The sequence below is a fragment of the Onychostoma macrolepis genome, chromosome 07 (genome assembly GCF_012432095.1).
Source record: "Onychostoma macrolepis isolate SWU-2019 chromosome 07, ASM1243209v1, whole genome shotgun sequence".
In the NCBI taxonomy this organism is placed as follows: Eukaryota; Metazoa; Chordata; class Actinopteri; order Cypriniformes; family Cyprinidae; genus Onychostoma; species Onychostoma macrolepis.
Window position 1 is genome coordinate 12,900,553 of NC_081161.1, and position 24,376 is coordinate 12,924,928.

The window sequence follows — 24,376 nt, forward strand, 5'->3', positions numbered from 1 at the left end:
GAAATTTTCATGCCATGGGACCTTTAATGCACCGATACAGTGATAATAAAAGATTACATTCTGTACACACCTTACTAATAAATCATTATATGTGCAGAAAAAACAGATTGGCTTCTCTTCCCTGCAAACAATACAATGAAGAATTAATGATTGTTTAACTTAAAGGCAAAAACAAAACAAAAGATAAGCAGTTATCCATATAGAGAATGAGAAGTAACCATGGGAACGGACAGCGTATCCTGCTAATATGTCGGTGCCTTCCCAAAATGCAACGCGGACTGAAAAGATTATGACGTAACTCCTCATTCTCTATAGAAGAGGCGAAACTCTGTAGAACGTTCCATTGCAACAGCAGCAGCCCTGTATGGCAAGCAGTTTTGACTTTTATTCATTCTCAGGATATGACTTCTTGATATCAACAATTCAGTTTTTACTAGTTAAAATGTTAATTTTTGATATCAGGAATTAGATTTCTACTAGTAACAATGGCTATTTTTGATATCAGCAATTAGATTTTCACTACTTAAAATGCTAATTCTTGATATTGTGGGGGCCAGAAGGAAGCAGGGCCCCTCACAACACGGCGCATGTCACCTTCAGCACCATGGAAAGCACTGGCAGAGGAGGACACAAGAGCAGGGTACCCAGTAATGTTCAGAACCAGGGATAGCTCCTCCAACACAGGTGTGCACTGTTTCCCCGCTGATGGGGAGCCTCAGCTGCAGGCAGTTGGGCCAGTTATCAGACACATAAAAGGGAACAAACAAGCCTCAGAAGAGAGGGAGGTGAGCAGATGGAGGGTGCTGGCAGCTAGAGAGAACAGGTGTTGAACTGGTTCTACCCCAACTGAGCTCTCAAGGATAGAGGCCTACTGGAGGATGTGAGTAGATCAAATACCTGTGACTAATCTCCTCTGCCTCCCATCCAGATGTAATTGGCTGCTACAAGGACTACTTGAGGAAGAAGAATTATCTGAGTTTGAGTTTTTCTCTATTCCCTTTTCCCCCCACCTTTTTTGAAGAATAGAGAAATTGAGTTTTGCTTGACTGGAAGTCTGCCTGGTGACTTTTGTAATCTGATCTCCTGAGCTATTTCCCCTCAGACTTATGGAGGAAGCTTGCATATGGTGGAGAATGCGGGCATGAGTTGACCCCCATAGGACTTAAGACAGTGCACCAGACGGACAAGAAACAACCAGGAAACGGAGGAGGCCCTGACTGCCATTCTACCGGCTCAGGCCACCCTGAATACAGCAGTTACTGAGCTCTGCCGAAGGACCGAGGCGCAGGGTAGGAAACCCCAAGATTATCTGACTAAAATGACCAGAGAGGATGATGTTGAAGCCTACCTGGATCTCTTTGAGAAGACGGCCCAAAGAGAAAGATGGCCTAGGGCAGACTGGATGAATTTGATACTCCCTTTGCTGACTGGGGAAACCCAGAAGGCCTGCCGAGACCTCACTGCACATGAGGCAACTAATTATGAAATGGTCAAGGGGGTGATCCTTGCCCAATATGGGCTCAGCCTATCTGCCAAGGCCCAGCGTGTCTGCAGCTGGGAATACTATGCAACCTTTCCAGCATGTACCCAGGTAACCACATTGACCCACATGGTGAGAAGCTGGCTCGAGGAAGGAGATGGGCCGCCTGCGGTAGAAAGGGTAGTGACTGATTGACGCATACGGGGCCTGCCCTCAGATGCGAAGAAGTATGTGGCTCAACAAGGACCACAAAACGTAGATGCCTTAGTTGCCCTCCTAGAAAATCACCAGGTGACCGTGAGCTTGTTGAAGCCTGAGGGGAACAAAAACCAAGCTTGGAAACCGAGACAAGAGCGAGAGTCCCCTAAAAAATATCCTGAAGCTGTCCAAGCAAGACCCCTAAGGGCCCAAGGAAACTGGAAAAATCAGAGGCCTATGAAGAGTGCTATTCCATTTTGGTGCTTCACATGTGGAAGGGATGGACACCTAGCCCGGGACTGCCCAGGCCAAGAGGAACTCATGCCTACGGCCAGTGCCTCGGAGTCCGCAAGGCTCCCATGCCATTTTCTTACCACCTGCTGGGCCCATGACGGAGCGGCTGCCCCTTGGGTCCCGGTTAAGATTGGAGGCCGGGACACTGAAACCCTGATAGACTCCGGGAGCATGGTGACACTTATCCGACCCGAGTTTGCAGGGCCTATCCTGGGAAGAGAAATCTGTGTCCTGTATTCATGGGAACACCAAGAATTACCCCATGGCAGAGGTAAGCATGGTCACACTCCGGGGGCAGTTCTCAGTACGGGCCGGGGTTGTTGATCACTTGCCGGTCCCTGTCTTGGTTGGCCGGGACTGTCAAGTGTTTCCTGCCTACTGGACAGACCGAGCAGCGGAGGGGAAGAGACCTATCCGACGTAAACGGAGTCCGTCCATCCAGCCGCCCTCCTAGAACCTCTGAAGAGATCACAGATACAGAAGCAACCAGCCCGGAGGAGCATCTCAATGAGGAGAGAGGTGATGCGCACTCTGACCCCACTGCCACTGCTTCGGAAGATCCCGAAGGTATACATAACGCTTGATGACAGAGTCTCATGAAGTATTTTCTGAATTTCCCCCAGCAGAAGTTCTACAGGGAGGAAGGCTGGGGCGGTTCGGCACTGCCCAACTGCAAGACCCAGTATTGAGCCAAGCATGGGAAAATGTACAAGTGGTTGAGGGCCAACTACAAGATGTTGAGTAGACTCTTATCCACATTTCCTGATAAATTGTTGTATAGAGTAGATCAGCGATGGGGTGAAATTATAGAACAATTGTTGGTCCCTAAGCCATATGCCTCTAAGGTCCTGTATCTAGCCCACACTCGCCTGGGGGGGGGGGGGACACTTGGGAGCAGAGAAAACCTATGAAAGGATCCTCACCCGGTTCTATTGGCCCGGGGTCAAGAAGGCAGTTGAAGACTATTGTCGCCACTGTGCTGAATGTCAGCTCCACAGCCCCAAGGTAACCTATAGGAATCCCCTTATTCCTCTGCCAATCATTGAGACTCCTTTCAGTAGGGTTGCACTGGACATTGTGGGACCCCTGCCAAAATCCAACCGAGGACACCGATCCATCCTGGTCATACTTGACTATGCCACCCTGTTCCCAGAAGTGATACCCCTTCGATCAGCCACCTCAAAAGCCGTGGCCAGAGAACTGGTCCAACTCTTCAGCTGGGTGGGGATTGCAGATGAGGTCCTTACCGACCAAGGCTCCTGCTTCATGTCTACCGTGATGGAGACCTACCGGCAACTGAAGGTAAAGCAACTCAAAACCTCTGTATACCACCCCCAGACTGACGGGCTCGTAGAGAGGTTTAACAAAACTTAAACAAATGTTGAAGAAAATTATTGATGTCGAGGGGAAAAATTGGTATCAGCTGCTACCATATGTCTTGTTCTCTATTCGAGAAGTCCCACAGAGTTTCACCGGCTTATCGCCCTTCAAACTCCTCTATGGGCGACGACCTCAAGGGATGCTGGATCTCGCCAAGGAGAGCTGGGAACAGCAACCGTCACCACATCGCACCCTTATTGAGCATGTTGAACAAATGCACGACCGAATGGCGACGGTCTGGCCAATTGTAAGGGAACACATGCAGCAGGCCCAACAACAACAGGCCAAGATATACAACAGAGGGGCACAGATTCGAGAGTTCCATCCGGGGGAAAAGGTGTTAGTTCTGATCCCATCCAACGAATGCAAATTCCTGGCTAGGTGGTTGGGGCCCTATGAAATTATAGAGCGGATGGGCCCAGTCAACTACAGAATCCGTCAACCTGGCCGAAGGAAGGGCCAGCAAATCTACCACATAAACCTCCTGAAGCCGTGGCATGAACCTGTCACTCCTCCAAGTGAGGTCCTCACAGCCAATGTTCTCACCCCTGTAACCCCTGCAGTGAAAATGGGTAACCAACTCTCCCCTGGACAAAAACAGGAGTTACGAGAGGTTTTGTGGCAAAACCGTGATGTCTTCTCTGATCTGCCTGGGCTATAACTCATGATATAATAACAGAACCTGGGAAGATTGTTAGGCTTCGACCTTACAGAGTTCCAGAGGCCAGAAGGAAAGCCAGGAGGTAAAGAAAATGCTTGAATTAGGAGTTATAGAAGAGTCCCAAAGTGTGTGGTCAAGCCCCATCGTCCTGGTACCTAAACGAGGCGGGAGTATACGGTTTTTCAATGACTACAGAAAATTGAACGAGATTTCCAAATTTGACACTTACCCTATGCCGAGAATAGATGAGCTGATCGAGCGATTGGGTCCTGCACGGTTCATCACAACCCTGGACTTGACCAAGGGGTACTGGCAAGTTCCTCTGACCCCTCAAGCCAAACCAAAGACCGCCTTCTCCACGCCTGAAGGGGCCTTTCAATACCGTTTTCTTCCTTTTGGGGTTCATGGAGCACCGGACACTTTTCAAAGGCTAATGGATAAGGTCCTCCGTCCCCACCAGCAACATGCTGCCGCCTACCTAGACGACATTGTTGTCCACAGCAGGAGTTGGGAGGAACATCTACACCATCTAGAGGCTATCTTGCAGGCGTTACGGTCAGTGGCTCTCATGGCAAATCCAAGCAAGTGTTCGCTCGCCCAGGAAGAAGCCAACTATCTGGGGTACACCGTTGGGAGAGGAAATGTGAAACCCCAATCTAAGAAGATTGAATCCATACTCACCTGGCCCCAGCCCCAAACCAAGAAACAGGTGAGGACCTTCCTTGGGCTAGTGGGGTACTACCATGCATTCATCCCTGGCTTTGCCACGAAAGCAGCCCCCCTAACCGAACTGACCCGCAAGTATATTCCAAACCAGGTGAAATGGACCGAAGAAGCAGAGCAGGCCTTTGTCGAATTAAAACAATCACTCTGCTGTGAACCCATCCTGCAAGCCCCGAACTTCAAAAAAAACCTTTATCCTACAAACAGATGCCTCGGAAGTAGGGATTGGAGCTGTGCTATCCCAGTTGCAAGAGGGTATGGAGCACCCAATCATGTTTATCAGCTGTAAGTTACTGCCCATAAGAAATTATGCCACAATTTAAAAAGAAGGCCTTGCTGTCAAATGGGCTGTTGAAAAGTTAAGATATTACCTGCTGGGGCGCAAATTTATCTTTGTGACAGATCATGCCCCGCTGAAATGGATGTCTCAAAATAAAGGGGAAAATGCACGAATCACCCGCTGGTTTCTTCAGTTACAGGACTTCCAGTTTATAGTAGAACACCGGGCTGGGAGGTCTCATGCAAATGCTGATGCCATGTCCAGGAGACATGAATGCGCTGGGACAGACTCTCCAAGCCAGAGCTCGAAGCTGGAAAAGGGGGTATGTGGGGGCTAGAAGGAAGCAGGGCCCCTCACAACATGGCGCATGTCACCTTCAGCACCATGGAAAGCACTGGCAGAGGAGGACACAAGAGCAGGGTACCCAGTAATGTTCAGAACCAGGGATAGCTCCTCCAACACAGGTGTGCACTGTTTCCCCGCTGATGGGGAGCCTCAGCTGTAGGCAGTTGGGCCAGTTAGCAGACACATAAAAGGGAACAAACAAGCCTCAGAAGAGAGGAAGCGAGGGAGGTGAGCAGCTGGCAGCTAGAGCAGCTGGCAGCTAGAGCAGCTGGCAGCTAGAGAGAACAGGCTTTGAACTGGTTCTACCCCAACTGAGCTCTCAAGGATAGAGGCCTACTGGAGGACGTGAGTAGATCAAATACCTGTGACTAATACTGCATCTCCTCTGCCTCCCATCCAGATGTAATTGGCTGCTACAAAGACTACTTGAGGAAGAAGAATTATCTGAGTTTGAGGTTTTTCCCTATTCCTGTTTCCCCCCCACCTTTTTTGAAGAATAAAGAAAAATTGGACTGGCAGTCTGCCTGGTGACTTGTGTAATTTGATCTCCTGAGCTATTTTCCCCCCCAGACTTATGGAGGACGCTTACGATATCAAGAATTAAATTGTTGATACCTGTAGTTGTATTTTCACTAGTTATGTCACCATTGGCTGCCATTCAAAATCAATTGTTGATATCAAGAATTAATTTTGTACTACTGATATTTCACATGTCAGAAATGCAATTCTTACTAGTAAAAGTGTCTTTTCTTGATCAATTTAATTGTCACTAGTGACAGTGTTCATTTCTGATAGCAATAATTAAATTGTTGATGTCAAGGATTAAATTGATATCGGAAATTACCTTCCCAATTGTTGATATCAGAAATACATTTTCAGAAATGAACATTGTCACTAGTGACAATTAAATTGATCAAGAATTAATATTTTAACTAGTAAAAACTGAATTGTTGATATCAAGAATTCATATCCTGAGAATAAGTCAAAACGGCTTGCTATAGCCTTGCGCTTCCGCCATTTTGGGGTGAAAGCGACTCTGCATTCCACTAGATTTTAGCTGTCGCTATGGCAAATATCAGCTGATTTGTTTAATAAACCGTGCATTAAAGCTGAAATACAGCCTGAATGATGACATCAATAATGTACAATCACTAGATCATCAAATCCTTTTAACAGTTTATTGTACAGACTTTATTTTAAAGTCTTCCCTTTGTTCCAGGGGATTAAAACGTGCAATGTATATTTCAGACCTAGTGGAGTAATAGTAAATAATATAGTAAGTAATTGTAAATGTGTAAAGTTGAATAAGCTCATAACTTAGTGTTATCCATATAAATTAGGGTTCCTCAAATCTTACCCTGGAGGTCCAATCCACTGCAGAGTTTAGCTCCAACCCTGATCAAACTCACCTGTCTGTGATTTTCTAATGATCCTGAAGACATTGATTAGCCTGTTCAGGTGTGTTTGATTAGGGTTACAGCTAAACTCTGCAGGAAAGTGGATCTCGAGGTCCAGATTTGAGGAGCCCTGATATAAATCATTTTCTATGGCTAGGACCTGCAGTTCCTAAAAGTATTCTAGTTTACTACTAGACTAAAAACAGTTAAAAGTTAGCAGGTGCATAAAGACAGCGCTACGTCCCACTTCAATATACTTCAACAAACAATATTCTTTACACTTTTGTGAATATTCACCTGTCAGGGTCTTTGAAAAAATGATGAAAAGCAAGATTTTTACTGTTGAACTGATAGTTTTGCAGTAGATTGCTCAACATTGCGTTCTTGTATTCCACTTTGACTTCTCTTTCGTTGTTATTTGGTCTATTTCTGTGTATCTGTGCTATTGTCCAGTTGGAATTTTCACCCCAAAATGGTGGCCATGCTACCGAAGCGCCACCTAGTGGCTGTTATACCCAAAACGCATCAGAGTTTCGCTTCTTGGTCTTCTATACTCTTTGGCGACGTTAAAGAGCAATTGCTAGCTAACATCATGCAAAGCCAGTACTATGCCCTACAGCTTGATGAGACAACTTATGTTGCAGGGCTAGTACAGTTGCTTACCTATGTCAGATATGTAAAAAAATGGTAATGTTGAGGAGGACATTCTTTTTTGTCGGTCTCTTCCAGAGCACACAACCGGCATTTTTTGATGCTCTGGATGGATATACGGGATGCAGGCATGTCATGGGATAAATGTGTTGGGATTTGCACGGATGGGAGTGTTAGCGGTCTTGTCACTCGTGTCCAGAATTTAGCCCCTTTAGCCAAGTGGACCCATTCATCGCGAATCTCTCGCATCAAAGAAAAATTATTTATTCAAAAAGTATTAATATTCCAAGTCTTCCGAGGCAAAACTATTTATTTTGTTAGAGGAATAGACACGATAGCCGTCTCCATCCACAATAAAGCTCATCCTGTGTGGGCAAATTAAAAAAATGGCACCAGAAGAAACCTTGTCAGCCTTGTCAAACCTTGTCAGTTTTTGGTTCCAAGAACGTTATTTTTTATGGTTTGTTTTTGGTTAGCCAGGAAAGTTTTCTTAACTGAAATAGAATGTTCCCATTACGTTATTCTAACGTTCCCAGAACGTTAGTTTTTGGTTTTTAGAAGGTTATTCTAACGTTACCCTAACGTTTATTATAACGTTTCCCTAACCTATTTACCCACACAAGACCAGTGTAGTATAAATGGCATGGAAATTATCCGTATGGACGCCTAATCAGTATTATAAAACCATATCTTGTTTTTATCTATTGTTTAATTAATAAAAAATAATCTGAGCACATCAACTATTATATGTAAGATTAAATCTGTCCATTACGGGGTAGCTAAGTTACCAATATTTTATTTCTTCAGCACCAAATAAAAATTACTTCACACAATGTATTGTTTATAAAATATGACGTTTATTCACAGATATTAAAAAAATAATAAAAAATTACTTGACTTAAAGTAGGATATCAGTACATTCATTTCTTACCACTGAAGTGTACAGTTTGTACAGCGGGACACTCCTCTTTTGATCCAAACAATTTCTCGCTTAACATCATGTTCTCTTCAGTTAGGCATGTCAAATCCCTCCGAAATCATATTTACTGTCATAACTATATTCATTTTAAGTAATCATTCAATAAATAGATCGATAATCAAGCGAGTAGGAGTAAACAAGTAAAACGAAATGACCGTTAATTTTTAAATTATGCGAGCACGCGGCTCTCTTCAGATGAAAGCGCATCATGGAGCAGCGCGTGGCCGCATGCGGATCAGAGGCGCGCACTTAGTATATGTAAGGGATAATCAACGGCTAGCTGTGCATTAAACGATTTGAATGCCCGATGTGGAGGCGAAGAACCACCAGACGCGGAGGGTGGTTGCCTCCGCGAAGTGCATTCAAATCGTTTAATGCACAGCTAGCTGTTGAATATCCCGTTTATTCCATGGTCATTTGCCAGCATTCACATATTAAAGATGTTAATAATATTCGCGCTGCAATATTTGACCGGAACGATAAAAATGACTGTTATTTTCGTCTGTATTACTATTTAACTGTAACTGTATGTTACTATGGTTACCAATGTATACAACGGCAACAACATAAACAAACGTTACTGCGCATGCATGCTTTTGTGGCCCTAACTTAACTTCCGGTAGACATCCAAATACAATCAGTAACAACAGTCCCTCTAGAGTAGATTATGTTTTGATAACAAGCAAAATATGTTTGCTGCGTAAATCAGACAGACTGAGATGCAGCGATTAACTACTTGGACGGACTTATTAAAAATGCAAATTCATTCTCTGCCAGCAGGAGGCGCTTTAAAGCGGGAGAACTAGAGGTTTCCCCGGAAACGGCTGTTGAGCTGTACATTACACAAAGCAGCGCTGAGCTCACAAACGCTGCTTTATCAGGCATATAACTTGCTAGATGAAATGAAAATGACATCGAACATTTTCTAAAGACAGTTCCTTAGTGTTTGCATTACGTGCTCATGTTTATTCAACGAAGCCATTTGGAAAATCGGTCCGTTTTGATATCGTGGTGGGTCGCCACAAATAAATAAATGTATGTGAAACACATCCCACAGCACAACAACCTGAGCCCAACTTCATTACTTATCACTTTAACTTTAACTGGGTTTGTAGCCGGCGCCACTAACAAGACCGATAAACAAACACAGACCGGAAGTTAACATAGGTCCAGGCGCATGCGCCCGATGAAACCGTCTATCCACCGTTTTCTTCAACGCGGAAGTAAGCCTATGGGTGAGACTTCTGGTTCATTAGCCGCTATAGGTAAATAACGAGGAGAATAACAACGTGCAGTAAACGGTAAAAATGTTTGCACTACAAACCAGTGTGTTCATAATTAAGAAAATACATTAAAATAATACGATAAGACACACTAATTTTCAATATCAAGCATCAAAACGAACTGTTTTGTACAGCTAAAAATAGCTGGACTCCGATGAGACCGGAAGCTAGACCCATAGAATTTACAAATGGCCGCGCCCATTTTTACCTCAAGAAAAAGGTGGATAGAACATGATTAAACTGACCTGGAACTACTTGTGCGGTTCAACGAATTTAATTAACACCTGCCAGCCAATCAGAATCCAGTATTCAGACAGTGCATGGCATAAGAAGATGAAACAAACGAAGTTATGATTTCTGTTATCACTCCCTGCTTAATCCTGGCTTAATATTATAAAATGTAAAACTTGTTTTAATTGATATAATTTCTGTATTTTAATAAATGCTGCATTAAACAAATTTCAGGGCTCCTTATAGGTCAATACACAAAAAACATCTGAAACATTTTCATTGGAAAGATAGTTTTACAGGGTTATAAAAATAACCTAAAACTAACCATTGATCTCTAGAAGTTATTTTTTTTTTTTAGGTTATTTTAAAAATAACCACCCTGCAACGTTCTGGGAACGTTATTTTATGGTTGCAAAAAAATAACCTAAAACTAACCATTAGGGAACGTTCTCTGTAAGTTATTTTTAGGTTATTTAATAATAACCACCCTGCAACGTTCTGGGAACGTTATTTTAGGTTATTTTTTTGTAGCCATAACGGGAACCAAAAACTAACGTTAGGGGAACGTTCTGTGCTTGCTGGGATATTAGTAGTTGTAGTCACTGCAGCGTGAACGTCGTCTCAGCTATATCTATAACTGCGGGAGAATGTGTCAGCGCGGACGCGCATCGTCTACGCCGGGCGTAGTTGCGCCTGACCGTAGTTTTAGTTGGCGCAACAGGTGTAAATATTTATCGTAAAGCTGGATGTTGCAAAGCCTAGCATAGGGCTTACACGCAGCTTTTTTTATGTCTAGCTGGTGCAACCGGCCCCTTATGTTTTATTCTCTTCTTTGCATAAAGGTATGGCTTCAGAAGACTTGGAAAGCATCACAACTTGTTTGTAATACTTGTTTTTTTATACTGCTTGTTTATTGTCAGTTTTTGCAATAAATATCTGTGACTGCACTTATATTTGCCTGTTACGCGTTTTATATTGTTCAGAAGTGGGTAGGGGTGGGGTTAGATGCTCCAATTAAAGTATAAATTTATATAAAATTATTTCTATTTTACAAATGCATGCAAACCATTAAATTAAGACAAACAAATGAAAACCATGGAGGACCCTGCATGTCGAAAAGTGACGCTAAAGGGGTACCTTGTACCAAAAAGCATCACCAAAGAGGTCCTGACCAAGCATCAATATGTGACGAGTTGGGATATTTTGTTGATATTTTCAGTGCCAATTAATGAAAACATTCTAACCTCTCTTACTCAAGCAATGAACACTGTGTGTAGATGTAAAGGTCTCAGGTCTTTCAGAAACCTTAAAAAGAACATGAGAGCATCACATTTGCACAATGTTAGCATTCAGATCCTTCAGCCTCTAAGTGAAACCAGGGTTATATAAAAAGGGAGGGATTTTTACAAGGCCAACAGGTTGTAAGCGTACAAAAGTATACAGGCAAACAAACCAAAACAGCAACAAGCATTAGCTCATGCCTATTTGAGCATTCTTTGAATTGCAAACTTTTTTTTCCCATTGCTCCAGTGGTTTTCCACTCACATTCTCATTATTTTCAAAAATATATTTTGCCAATTTGGAACATGAACATCTGCAATCAGCTTTTAATTTTCAGTTCAGAAGGCAAGAAAACAATTCTCCATTACAATATACAAAGTGGTGGAATTTCTGGAAGAGTGTTCTGTATGATTTGACACACTCAGGATGTTAATGCACTGTTTGACTGTTGTGAACTCTGATTGAAAAATCTCAAGCCTGGGTATAAGAATACTAGGATAAACTGGGCAAAGGCAAAAATCTAATTCACTGATGAATCATTACCAAATTATTCCACAACCAATGAATCCCAATAATGTGCATTTGGATAAACCAATATAAAGCACACTGTTTAAAACTAAATTAAGCCATGTCAAACAGGTTAATGTGAAGGATACATGGACACAATATAGTCGCACTTCAACAACTGTTAAGGAGTCTCTAGACATGATATTGGCTGCTGGACATGGGGGATGGGTGGGAACAGAGGTTTTAGGTTTATGAAGACACAACATTTACCTTAATCCCGGGGAGTCCAGGCAGCCCTGGAAGTCCTGGCTCACCCTATGTAGGAAAAGTGCAACAAATTACAGCCAAACCAAGCCACCACTTCTGGTGATGAGCCTGGAAACCCAGCTCAACCACAATTGGTTTCCTCTAAACCCACAGTATCAAAAGATTGGCCCTGGTTCACCTACTAAAGTGAAAACCATCAAGATTCTAGTTAAAGCGAAGACATATTGGCTATCTATTGGTGTTGTTGTTGGATCATTTCCATCAGACTTTTCAAATTAATGGTACTACCACCCACAATGCATATAGTGGCCTACTAAAATTGGAAGGGCTATACAATTATATCTGAAGGTTCTGCTTATCTCTCATGCCAAAAGATAATATGGATAATATGGATCCCATTAGACCATAAAATATATTATGATATTACTGCGTAATATAAGTGTATTAGTACACAATGAGAGGTAGAAAAGTTTAATTTTCAGAAGCATTAACACAATACATCAAGTCATGTCACAGTTAGTCATACATACTCTGCCAAAATAAATAAACATGTAAAAAGTGAGTAGGACTAGTGCTAAAATGGTGAGGTTAAATAGATCCCAGACTGCAGTTTGACGATTGTATGTTTTCACAAGACTTCCTGTAAGTGCTGTAAATATGATGAACATTTCTGTAAGAGCAGAACTCAAACTGTTCTCTTGGGTCTCATACTGAATTTGGAGCAGATTAATTATTCAGAGAAGTCTAACAGTGTTTTACTGGACAGAACAAGAACCAGTAATAAAAATGTGATGCAAACACAAAAAAAACCAAAGTAGACAAACTGTAATGCCATGGTGTAGATTTATGCTTTTTATCAGGTGGAAAGTGTGTTCTCAGTTCATCTGACAATGGGCTATAAAGTTGTCCTTGCTAAAAACACTTTCTTTTTTTCGTCAGATTGGTGCCTGACATTCACATGCTTATAAGCAGTAAGCAAATGTTGGTAAGCTTGGCCTTTTACAGCCATAAGGTGCAACAAAGTTAGTACAGTATAATGCTCTTTTGTTAATCATTAATGACAACATGTTTTATTAAAACAATTGATCAGTGTTCTCAATTAATCAATCAGCTGTCATTAAGACGCATTATTCCAAACAATATCTTTCATAAGTGTATACTCTGGCTTGGAGTACAATATAAGCTCTACAATTTTACCTTTTGTCCTCCGCGCCCTGGCTCGCCAGGCTCACCCTGTAATAATAAGAATGCTTATAAGGGCTCATCTGCATACACCAAATGAAAGATAACAAGTAGGATTTATTAAAAACACAGACTTAGAGACAAACAATATTTCTGAGGTCCTGTCTTACCTTGATTCCAGCAGCAGAGGATCCAGCATCACCCTGTGAGAGATATAAAAATCATGGTAAATATATTTGATAAAACTAAGCCATTTGAAATTGTAGTATCTTCTTCATTCCATGTGGGGAGAAATTCTGGAAGTCATAATGCTGCTGAGCATGTGAAAGCCTCTAGTTAAACCGGTGCATAAAACAGCTGTAAAAAACAGAGGAATGAGATTGTTTGGGTTGGGTATATTGTATCACATCATTTATGCAGAAAGGTCATTCTGCTGTGAAATTGTCACAACATAATGTCATAATATTGTTCTATTAAGGCAAAATATGTATGCACCACCCGGCTGTCAGTCCTGTCTTGTGTTTCCCCTCCTCTCGTGCCCATATTTGGTTTGTTCCTGTTCCCGTGATTATTAGTTGATTTGTCCCCAGACGTGTTTGATTGTTCCCCACCTGTTTGAGTTCTCCTTGTCTGATTTCCTTATGTTTATAAGCCCGGTGTTTCCCTGTCTCCGTGTCAGCTGTTAATCGTTACTCGTGTGTCCTGCATTCCTACAATTCCAAAATAAAGTCTATGTTGGAAGAAACTCCTGGTCCCCGCATTTCCCTGGCTCCAGTAGGACCGTGACACCGGCGATTCTAGGATTTCAAAGGGAGTTTGTAAAATCTTGCTCAGCAGGCTTATTTAGTTGCATTTTATGTTGTAATTTAATGGGAACAGAGCTACTGGGTTAGGATAATACTTAATGTAAAAAATGTTAAAGTTATTTTAACATCTGGTAAGAGGGGGATTCAGAGTGAAATAACCTCAGTAATCTTCCTGCAGCCACTGTTTTAAGTAAACGTGAAAAGAGATCACAATCACAGATTTTAACAAGTGCAGGAAGCCAGTTCTTAAGGGGCCGACATGGAAGATAGTCTAGAAATGCCTATGGTTTTTAAGCTAGAATTGATTTGGTATAATCCCTAGTAGGAATTTTGTAGTGAGGTCATGAGCATCATGGTGCAAGTTCATGGAGGCCATTCTGTTCATTTAAGGTTAGCTTCTGTTTTAATAGACATCAGTTAGTACCTTGATTGTACTATTATGCTCAAATTTCCATGCACCATTTAAATCTCCACATTCCATTGCATTAATGAGGTTAAATATCACTGAGAATGAACTTCTAATGATGATAGTAATCATCTTAATGTCTTCTAAACTAATGTTTGGATGGTTGAGTTCAGTCTGGGTGAGAGAGCTGGTACAGCGGATGCACAGGTGCAGCAGATGATGTGAAAATATCTTCCCGCTTCAAAGCAAAATCGGGAAAAAACACTGGTTTCAATCTCCTTGAGAAAGACATGCAATGAGAAACCTCTCCATCTTTTGATTTCTGATTTATTTTAGCAAGTTTTATCTTTATACGGTGTGATCAGACATCAGACAAAAATGCATATGCATATAAAAATACTTTTAATTTAAGGTTAGTGCTGTTTTAAACTGGCTGCCAAGTGTTGTTTTGGCTACATCTATGCTTTTATGTCTTTTTTTCTGCTATTAAGCAACAAAGAATGAAGTAACGCATACTTTAGTTATCTTTGGTTTCATTGCAACAGCAGAAATAATATGAAAGCTTAATAACATTAATTTCAGAGTAGGTAGACATCTTGGGGACTTGTGCAGTGCAGTGTGGATCAGCTGGCAGAGGATGATTGGTGCTGGTGGGAAAGAGCTAGGCCCACTGCCTGCTGCCGAATTTGCAGTTCCACTTCACGTACATCTTGAGCTCAGAGGCAGTTCAGGAAAGCATGCCCTGGCTTTTAAAGTCATCATTATAATGCAAGCTTTAATTGCTGCATTTTTTTCTGCCATAAAATGCATAACAGTTATAGCTCAATTGTCAGTAAACTACTTCTGTTCTGCCCTAATCAGCACCTTCACGCTTCATCTTTTGCATTTTCTATGAATATTATTAGTGCTCAATGAATGGATGAGTAAGCTATGCCAAGAAATTATATAAAATTATTTCCCCTCATCTGTTGCTGATGAACTGTCAGGCCCAAAGGCATATCTTTTTCTACTTTATAGATCAGTATAAAGTTGAAAGCACAATACATCAACGTGTATTCTGTTGTGCACCTGTCAAATATTGGCAGAGATTTACATTGGTAACAATTTATCACATCTGGTTCTGATTAAGTTATGTCTCCAGGCCTTATGTTATTCCATTACAGAAGCCACCAGTTTGCAAGCGTGAAATGCCATGCAGACTAATGACTTACAAAAACCTATTACAGCCAATACCACTTCTGTTTTGTCAGCAAAAAGTAAACTGTTTTCTTTGCTGTTGTTAATGGTATTTCATTTGTTTTTCAGAAGAACTGCAGCATGATATGAAATGCTTAAACATGACTTATTCGGTCTCATAAAAAACTTTGCAACATGCCTTAACAAATAGACACAAGGTTTTGATCATTTTTTAATACTCATAATAAACCAAGAGTATTAAAAGATCACATGGCAAAAGATGAACAAGTAACAACACAACAGCTACTGCCACTGAACATAACCTATTGAAAGTGAGTGTCATTATTTTGTTGCTAACAAATAAACGACAGCCGAGGGGGGTCACTGACAGATTGCTTGATGTAAGGCACTTCATTTTTGCTTTCTGGGAAAAAAGGCAAAATAGTCAAAAAGATTTAGCCGTAGTTATGGTATTCAACCAAAAGATCAAAATAACAGAGAAGAAGCATCATACAAAAATAATTAAATATTACATGACTCAGTCACAGTCATTATTATCCAGACAGGATTTGATTTTTACTGAGGATCTCTGAGGTAAAGGTAATGGAATAGTGATGTTGTCAGCATGAAGATCAGCTTTTCATTATAAAGAAAACCGCTTGCACAGTTTATGGACTGACTTAATGGAACTGTGATACTGGCACATGTCAGATAAATCAACTAAAGGCATTTTACTAGATCACATATAACTGAGGTAATGAAGTGTGTGATTTCTAATATAAAAGCTCACCAAGGCCTATGATGAGTGAAGAAGTGTTCTTGAAGCTTCAATCAACATCATGACTGGTTCATTTATTTGTGCTATTTTCTAATGAATCTGTTCTGTACAGAACAAGAGGAGCCGCAGAGTTTCTCAAAGACTGTAGTGTGGATATGCCAGTCCTTGAACCGGCGCCACTCTTCTCAGGAGGGCTGCAACCTTAAGATTGCAGGGAACTGCCGTGAGACCATGCTGCTGCCCAAACCTCCAAAACCAAAAAGCCTTTTAGAAATACAATTACAGAGTTTATTTGTGTTATGTTTTGACCCAAAGAGGATTTTTCCACCTCTGAGATCTTAATGATTTTAGTGGGAACTGCGCTACATGGCAAGTCACTAATTACACACCCAGTTAAATATTTATACACATAACACCAAGTCATTGTTGTAATTATGCATGCCTACTGGGACGAAACCTCAGATATGTATTTAACACCATCCAATGACAGACACACAAATCAAAATAGCAAAATTTTCAAAATAGCTTAAATAGCAAAACAGCTAAATATTCTGCACTGAAGTTTAATCGGATGTGTGAAATAAAGAGAAAAAAAAATATCCCAAATGTATTAATGCATAATGAAATTCATCAGAAAATATTTAAGTAACGAGCAAGAGTGCTGCTGTTCCAAATATCATCATGACTGTAATTACCTGTGGGCCACTGAATCACAGGCTTGCTGATATTTGGAACAGCAGCACAACTGCGAGTAGGTGTGATATTGCTTTTGTACAAGACAGGGGGTCTGGGATATGCCCCACCAGGGTAGAAAATTTAAGCAAAAAATAAGCTTTGAAAAAGGTGGATTTACAGACAGATTTAGCATGAGAAATAGGGGGAAAAGTCACTATATGGTTTTAACCTATTGCTCTCTCTCTCTCTATATATATATATCTCTCTAAAACACTCTAAAACTCTGTATTGTGTGTCTCAAGCCATATTCACACTGCTGTTTTTATGGAACCCATTCAATAATACTATTATTACTACCTAATAATTTTAGTTAGTGGGTGCACAATATTATCAGATAAATAAATAAAATAAATAATAAAAAAGCAGCACTAAGTTTTTGTCGGTTATGGAGCACATATCCCGTGGCACCAAAGCGTCGCGCAAGTCTCAAGATCTCTCACTGTGTACAGCCACCCGACACTGCGATTGATGCGCATGATTTTTAATATTAATTCACTTTGGCTGTGGCATGTTCTGTTTGAAGACTCATCTAGGGCAGGCAGAGGAGTAGCAGCATTTTCTGTTTGTTTATGTGCCTCAATCGAAGTGCAAACAGTAAATGATCTTGAGGCAGGTGACACGCTCTCTATTACTACGGAAGTTCTAAGCGGCCATACATTTTTTTTCCCCTTCTTGTTTTCTCGTGATCTCGACATAACAAAAGTTGTTTTCTAGTTATCACAACTTATTTTTCTCACAAACTCAACATAACAAAAGTTGTTCTCTAAGTTACACAACTGATGGGGTTGTATAGAACTACTGATGGGGAGTTGATACTGTATCAACTAAATCTTATTGTACGCGTTTGGGAAAGAGGACCTTCATGATCGCTATAATTTATGCATTCATTACTGACGTTTAATTAAACTTATAAATGTTAAATGCTTGAATAAATATGATAATTTTTCTTGAAATTTTATGTTTTTGTTACGTTATTACTGCTGCACAACTCATCACAGTTTCTCATTCGTGACCCTGGACCACAAAACCAGTCATAAGGGTCAATTTTTTTTTTTTTTTTTTTTTAATTGAGATTTATACATCATTGATGTATGGTTTGTTAGGATAGGACAATTTTGGCAGAGATATAAAGTTTTGATGTATTTACAGTAGGAAATTTACAAAACATCTTCATGGAACATGATCTCTACTTAATGTCCTAATGATTTTTGGCATAAAATAAAAATCAATAATTTTGACCTATACAATGTATTTTTGGCTATTGCTACAAATATACCCCAGCGACTTAAGACTGCTTTTGTGATCCAGGGTCACATTTACAACGACGTATTTGTAATGTGCATCTTTCTTATTTTTAATCTTTATTGTTAATAAACATATATTAATACAAAATGTGATTTGCATATGGGTATAATTTAGTTCAGTGATGTTGTAGCCTAATCCTTTGTATTTTCTACATTTGTAGGAAACCATAAGTGTAGAATTGCACTGTCTGTTTACTCATTTGCGTCAATCGGAGTGAGGGAAGCAGTGAGAGATGTTGTGACAGGTGAAAAGCGTTTCGTTAATAGTGAATATTGACCTATTGTGCGTACTGTTGTGGCTCCCGCTGTTAGCAGGGGATAATCGCTGCATTTGGGGTAAAAAAGACAGAATTATGTATTGTGCCAAGAATGTTGTCTGTTCGTTCACACAGGCACAAACTGATTGACAGCTGCCTTTAGCGGAGCCTTCACCGATTACCTCCATTGATCAAAGCGTTCAGCACGGTCGTCTGTGAGTGACATCACTTCCCAATACAAACACGCCCCCTAGTATAGTCCCGCCCCCTCACATTGATTGACAGCTTTCCGTGTAGACATTGGAAATTCAAATGCAAAAGGAATTGCGATTTCATTTGAGTTTTGGCAGGTTACATGCGCAACGCAGAGAAAGTGAAAGCCCAAATGTGGTAATTAATATTGCTATTTAAATATGAAAGGCTCATAACTCTTAAGACATGGGAAATACAATTGCAAATGGACTTTGCTTTTTCATTTGAAATGTGGTAGTTACTGTGCGTTCGCGAAAGCGAAAATGCAAACGGTAATGCAAGATTTGCAATTGCATTTGGATTATGTCACAATTTATGCGCCCACATGAGGAAAACGCAATTGAAAATACAATTTGCAATTGCTTTTGAAAATAGTCTGTAAAATCCTTCCATACATCATATTGCTACCACTATAAAATTACATACTTTTAAAATAAAAATTAAATAAAACTGCACTATTCAGCATAATACAATTTAACCAAATTACTTAATATGAATAATAACAAAAATTGCTTTTAATTTAATAATTTAGTTTTAATAATTATAATTATATAAATATAATTTCACAGTCCACAGTGCAGAAATTATGTCCTATGAGTAGCAATTTCACAATATCATAGTCCACACTGACATACCATTTAATGTTATAGTAAATCATGTTATACTCATTTAAATTTGTATGTAAGTTTAGGCTGACCTTCTCTCCAGGGTCACCTTTTGGCCCCTCGTCTCCCATGTCTCCCTGTCAGAAAAAGCACAGAAAAAGCACAGAAAAAGCACAATTTGTGTTATTTTAATACACACTGAACACAAGCGGTGTTGCCTCATTGTACACTGTTGTTTTATGGTAAAATATAAAATTACAGATACAAATAACTGTCTTTGGTTAAAAGATGAATCAGTAGTTAATTTACTGTTCTTAAAACAGGAGCTAGCGGCTGGCCGTGGGGAGAGGGGTATTGGGCGTGTCCATCCCTAGAACACGATTTCAACCAAGGGGGCTCAGGTTCCCCTTCTGTCGCTCACTTTGACGTTGTGTCGAGTGTACGACACTAGGGGTCGCTCTTGGGAGCCCAAACACCTCTGACATCTTTGAGAAAAGGCCAATGAAATTGGGTGTGCAGAATTTGCATAGCTGGCCACACCCGGATATCCGGATATAAATAGGCTAGCGTAGCACCTGCTCACTCGTTCTGTTTTTCGGAGCCAAACCAAAGAGCCAAACCAACTCCAAATCAGCTGAACCATTTGGGGGTGAAGCCTCCACTTGTCCCTGAGCAAGACCTGTCTTAAGATCTGGTTATTAGGTTCCTCAGAGGCGCCCAGAGGTTGAACCCTCCGAGGCCACATCTCATTCCCTCTTGGGATCTTTCTGTGGTCTTACAGGCCTTTCAGAGAGATCCGTTGAGCCCCTTCAGTCAGTTGAGTTCAGTGCCCTCTCCATGAAGACGCCCCTCCTGACTGCGCTCACTTCTGTCAAGAGGGTGGGGGATCTTCAAGCCCTCTTCGTTAACGAATCATGCCTGGAGTTCGGGCTGGCAGACTCTCACGTTGTCCTGAGACCTCGGCCTGGATATGTGCCCAAGGTTCCCACCACTCCCTTCAGGGATCAGGTGGTGACACTGCAAGCTATCCATTTCCAAAAAGGGGACCCCGACCTGTCTCTGTTGTGCCCAGTGCGAGCCCTACGCGCATACCTGGATCGCACTCAGAATTTCAGACTTCTGAATAGCTCTTTATCTGCTTGGAGGACAGCAGAAGGGGAATGCTGTCTCCAGACAAAGGATCTCCCACTGGATTGTGGTGCAATCCTGACGGCCTGTCAGGCCGGAGGCTTACCTTGCCCACTGGGAGTGAGGGCTCACTCTACCAGGGGCATGGCTGCATCAGCAGCCCTGGCAAACAGGGCCTCTCTAGCAGATATCTGTAGAGCTGCAGGTTGGGCTAAACCTAATACATTTTCTAGATTTATAATCTGCGAATGGAAGCAGTTTTTCCTAGAGTTCTGAACTCAGGAGACTGGCAGAGTGTAGAGCTTGATACCAGCGCCACTCCGCCTCAGGGTAGTTATGCGCTTATTCAGTCCAGCTCAGGTTCCTTTCATGAACTCTGGACTACCCTTCCATCACATAAGCACTTTTTCTTAGCAAGTTCGGCGGAGGAACTTGCTATTAGAACCCATTATGAGGTAAGTTCCCTCGAGTGAACTCTTGTATTGGGTTAGTGCTCCACATGTAGTGGCTCCTCTTGCGGCCCCACGTGTGTATTTACCACTGAGTAACCCCTGAGGTTCAGTGTTCCCCTAGACAGACATTCAATCTGTCAACAGGCTCGGAGTTTTGGTAGTTCTCCCCTTATGCTGAGCCCACCTCAGAATCTTCCCTATGTGGTACTTCCTCTGTAAGTCCATAGGTGGATCTTCTCATGCTACCTCCCCATTGGGTAGGATGTGATCTCCGTAGTGCCTTTCCCCCATGGGGAAATAGTCACTGTCCCAACGTTCACCGCCAAGACTTTCAGCTGATATATTATGGTGAGTATTACTATAGAGAGAAGGCTCCGGCTGAGGGGACCTTTGCCTTTATGGCGGCTCTCCCGGATGTTGGAGAGTGAGGTCTTAAGTCTTGGGCGTTGGAAGATTACGAGGAGGAGAGGTGCAATTGGTCGTGACACGCTGGCTTGTCAACATCTGTGCCCCCTGCGCAGTTGTGGCGTTTAGTATAGGGACCCCTAGTGTCGTACACACGACACAACGTTGAACACAACTAGGGCAGTGGGGAGGCCTGGGCCAGCCTGTTGGCGATGCGGGGACCCGGGGCATTTCATGGACCAGTGCCCAGTGATGGAGGTGGGGGCACTAATCCGGGTCCCGGACGGCACACAGGCTGCCCCCGATCAAGCTGGCCTGTACAAAATACCTGTGAGTATTAAGGGGGGTACTTATCTCGCTTTGGTGGATTCCGGTTGTAACCAGACCTCGATCCACCAAGGCCTGATTCCGCTCGAGGCATTGGATAAAAGCCGCATGGTTCCGGTTCGGTGCGTGCACGGAGATGTGGTGAAGTACCCTCTAATGTTCGCGCTTATTCAATTTCGGGGACAAAAGCATAGTGTGGAGGTGGCAGTTAACCCGCACCTCCGACATGCGCTGATTTTGGGGACAAATTGGCCAGCTTTTAGTCAATTATTGGGGTGTTTGTGTGCGGATGTCTGTTGTGGAGAGAGAAAGCTGGAGAATGGAGTGGCTGAACCAGGACCACGGGATACTGAGCGCGAATGAGAGGCTAATCCTCCCTGAAATCAATGATTTTCCCCTGGAACAGGTCCAGACCATCGACGGTCAGCATCTCCAACCTGCCCGTCCACTCTCCTATCCCTATTTTACTATTTTAAAGGATCGGTTGTACCGATTGACACAAGACACTCAGTCAAAGCAGGTTACAACCCAGTTGTTAGTGCCTAAAAGCCACCGGGAAATGCTATTCCAGGCGGCTCACTGTAATCCGATGGCGGGACATTTAGGGCAGGCAGCGACATTAAATTATCTCATGACCCGATTTTTTTGGCCGGGCATTTACAAGAATGTGCGCAGGTGGTGCGCGGCTTGCCATGAATGTCAGTTGGTAAATCCACCGGCCTCCCCAAAAGCGCCATTGCGCCCTCTTCCTCTAATGCAGGTCCCCTTCGAAAGAATTGCTATGGACCTCATCGGGCCATTAGAACGATCGGCACGCGGGCATCGCTTTGCATTAGTACTGGTGGACTATGCAACCCGATACCCTGAAGCGGTGGCGCTTCGCAACATTTCAGTGAAAAGTGTAGCGAATGCACTGTTTTCGTTAATCTCCCGAGTGGGAATCCCGAAAGAGATTCTCACTGATCAAGGCACCGCGTTTATGTCACGTACGCTACGCGAACTGTACGAATTGTTGGGCATTAAGTCGATTCGCACTAGCGTCTACCACCCACAAACAGACCGACTGGTGGAACGATTTAATCGCACATTAAAAACCATGATTCGGAAGTTCATCCACGAAGACGCCAAAAATTGGGACAGGTGGCTGGAACCCTCTTGTTCGCTGTGCCGGAGGTCCTGCAAGCCATCACGGGGTTTTCCCCCATTGAGCTTCTTTATGGGCGTCAGCCCCGCGGGGTGCTGGACATCCTGAGAGAAACTTGGGAGGACGGGCCTTCAGATAGCCGAAATGAAATTCAATATGTGCTGGACCTGAGAACAAAACTCCACACTTATTACAATTTATATAAATTATAAATTTATTACAGGCCCAGGACCGGCAGAGCCGGCTGTACAACCAGGGGACCAGGCTACGTAAATTTGCACCGGGAGAAAAAGTACTTGTATTGCTTCCTACGTCTAGCTCCAAACTACTCGCCAAGTGACAAGGACCCTTTGAGATCACACGGCGAATTGGGGATCTGAATTATGAGGTAATTCGTACCGACAGGAACGGGGCACATCAGATTTATCACCTCAACCTCCTCAAAAAGTGGAGTGAGGCGGAGTCAGTGATTCTAGCGACGGCAGTGAGTGGAGAGGAGGATCTCGGGCCGGAGGTGAATACCAAACCACAATCTCTAGCTCTGCTCCCTGGCGGAGACCACCTCTCGCCCTCGCAGCTCGCTGATGTAGCCAAGCTACAGGCCACGTTTGCAGATGTGTTCTCGGCCCTACCGGGGCGAACCAACCTCATACAGCACCACATAGAGACCGAGCAGGGGGTGGTGATTCGCAGCCGGCCATATCGTTTACCTGAACACAAAAAAAAGGTACTTCAGGCAGAATTAGAGGCAATGCTAGAGATGGGAGTGATAGTAGAGTCCCACAGCGATTGGGTGAGCCCGATAGTTTTAGTACCTAAAACGGACGGGTCTGTACGATTCTGTGTGGATTATCGCAAGGTGAATGCTGTGTCGAAATTCGCCGCATATCCAATGCCGCGGGTCGACGGAACTGCTTGATCGGCTGGGTACAGCTCGATTTTATTCGACACTGGATTTAACTAAGGGATATTGGCAGATCCCCTTATCACCTTTATCCAAAGAAAAAACAGCCTTCACAACGCCGTTTGGATTGCACCAATTCGCTACACTTCCGTTCAAGTTATTTGGGGCGCCGAGACCCAAGACCAAAAAGGAGGTGAGGCAGTTCCTGGGGCTGGCGTGATATTATAGAAGGTTTGTACCTAATTATTCGGACCTCACCAGCCCGCTGACTGACCTCACTAAAAAGGAAGCTGGACGGAGCTGTGTCAGCAGGCTTTCACCCAGGTAAAGGCTGCTCTGTGTGGCGGACCGCTTTTGTACTCTCCTGACTTTTCTCTCCCCTTCTTGCTGCAGACAGACAGGGGGCTTGGGGCCGTCCTGGCCCAGGAGATAGAGGGTGAAGAACGGCCGGTGCTGTACATCAGTCGCAAGCTCTCTAAGAGAGAGACGATGTACAGCACCATTGAATAGGAGTGTTTAGTGATCCGGTGGGCTGTTCTCACCCTCCGCTATTATCTC

At 42.7% G+C, this 24,376-nt stretch overlaps 1 protein-coding gene across 3 annotated transcripts in view; it reads right to left on the minus strand.

The window, feature by feature from the left end:
• Positions 1 to 24,376, minus strand: part of LOC131543604 (collagen alpha-1(XXV) chain) — a 471,411-nt gene that overhangs the window by 52,210 nt on the left and 394,825 nt on the right. For all 3 annotated transcript variants that reach the window (XM_058781122.1, XM_058781121.1, XM_058781120.1), the window contains 4 exons: positions 19,551 to 19,595; positions 13,310 to 13,342; positions 13,155 to 13,190; positions 11,961 to 12,005 (listed from right to left, as the gene is read on the minus strand). In XM_058781122.1, coding sequence (XP_058637105.1) covers positions 11,961 to 12,005; positions 13,155 to 13,190; positions 13,310 to 13,342; positions 19,551 to 19,595 — 159 coding nt within the window. The remainder of the gene's footprint in view (positions 1 to 11,960; positions 12,006 to 13,154; positions 13,191 to 13,309; positions 13,343 to 19,550; positions 19,596 to 24,376) is intronic.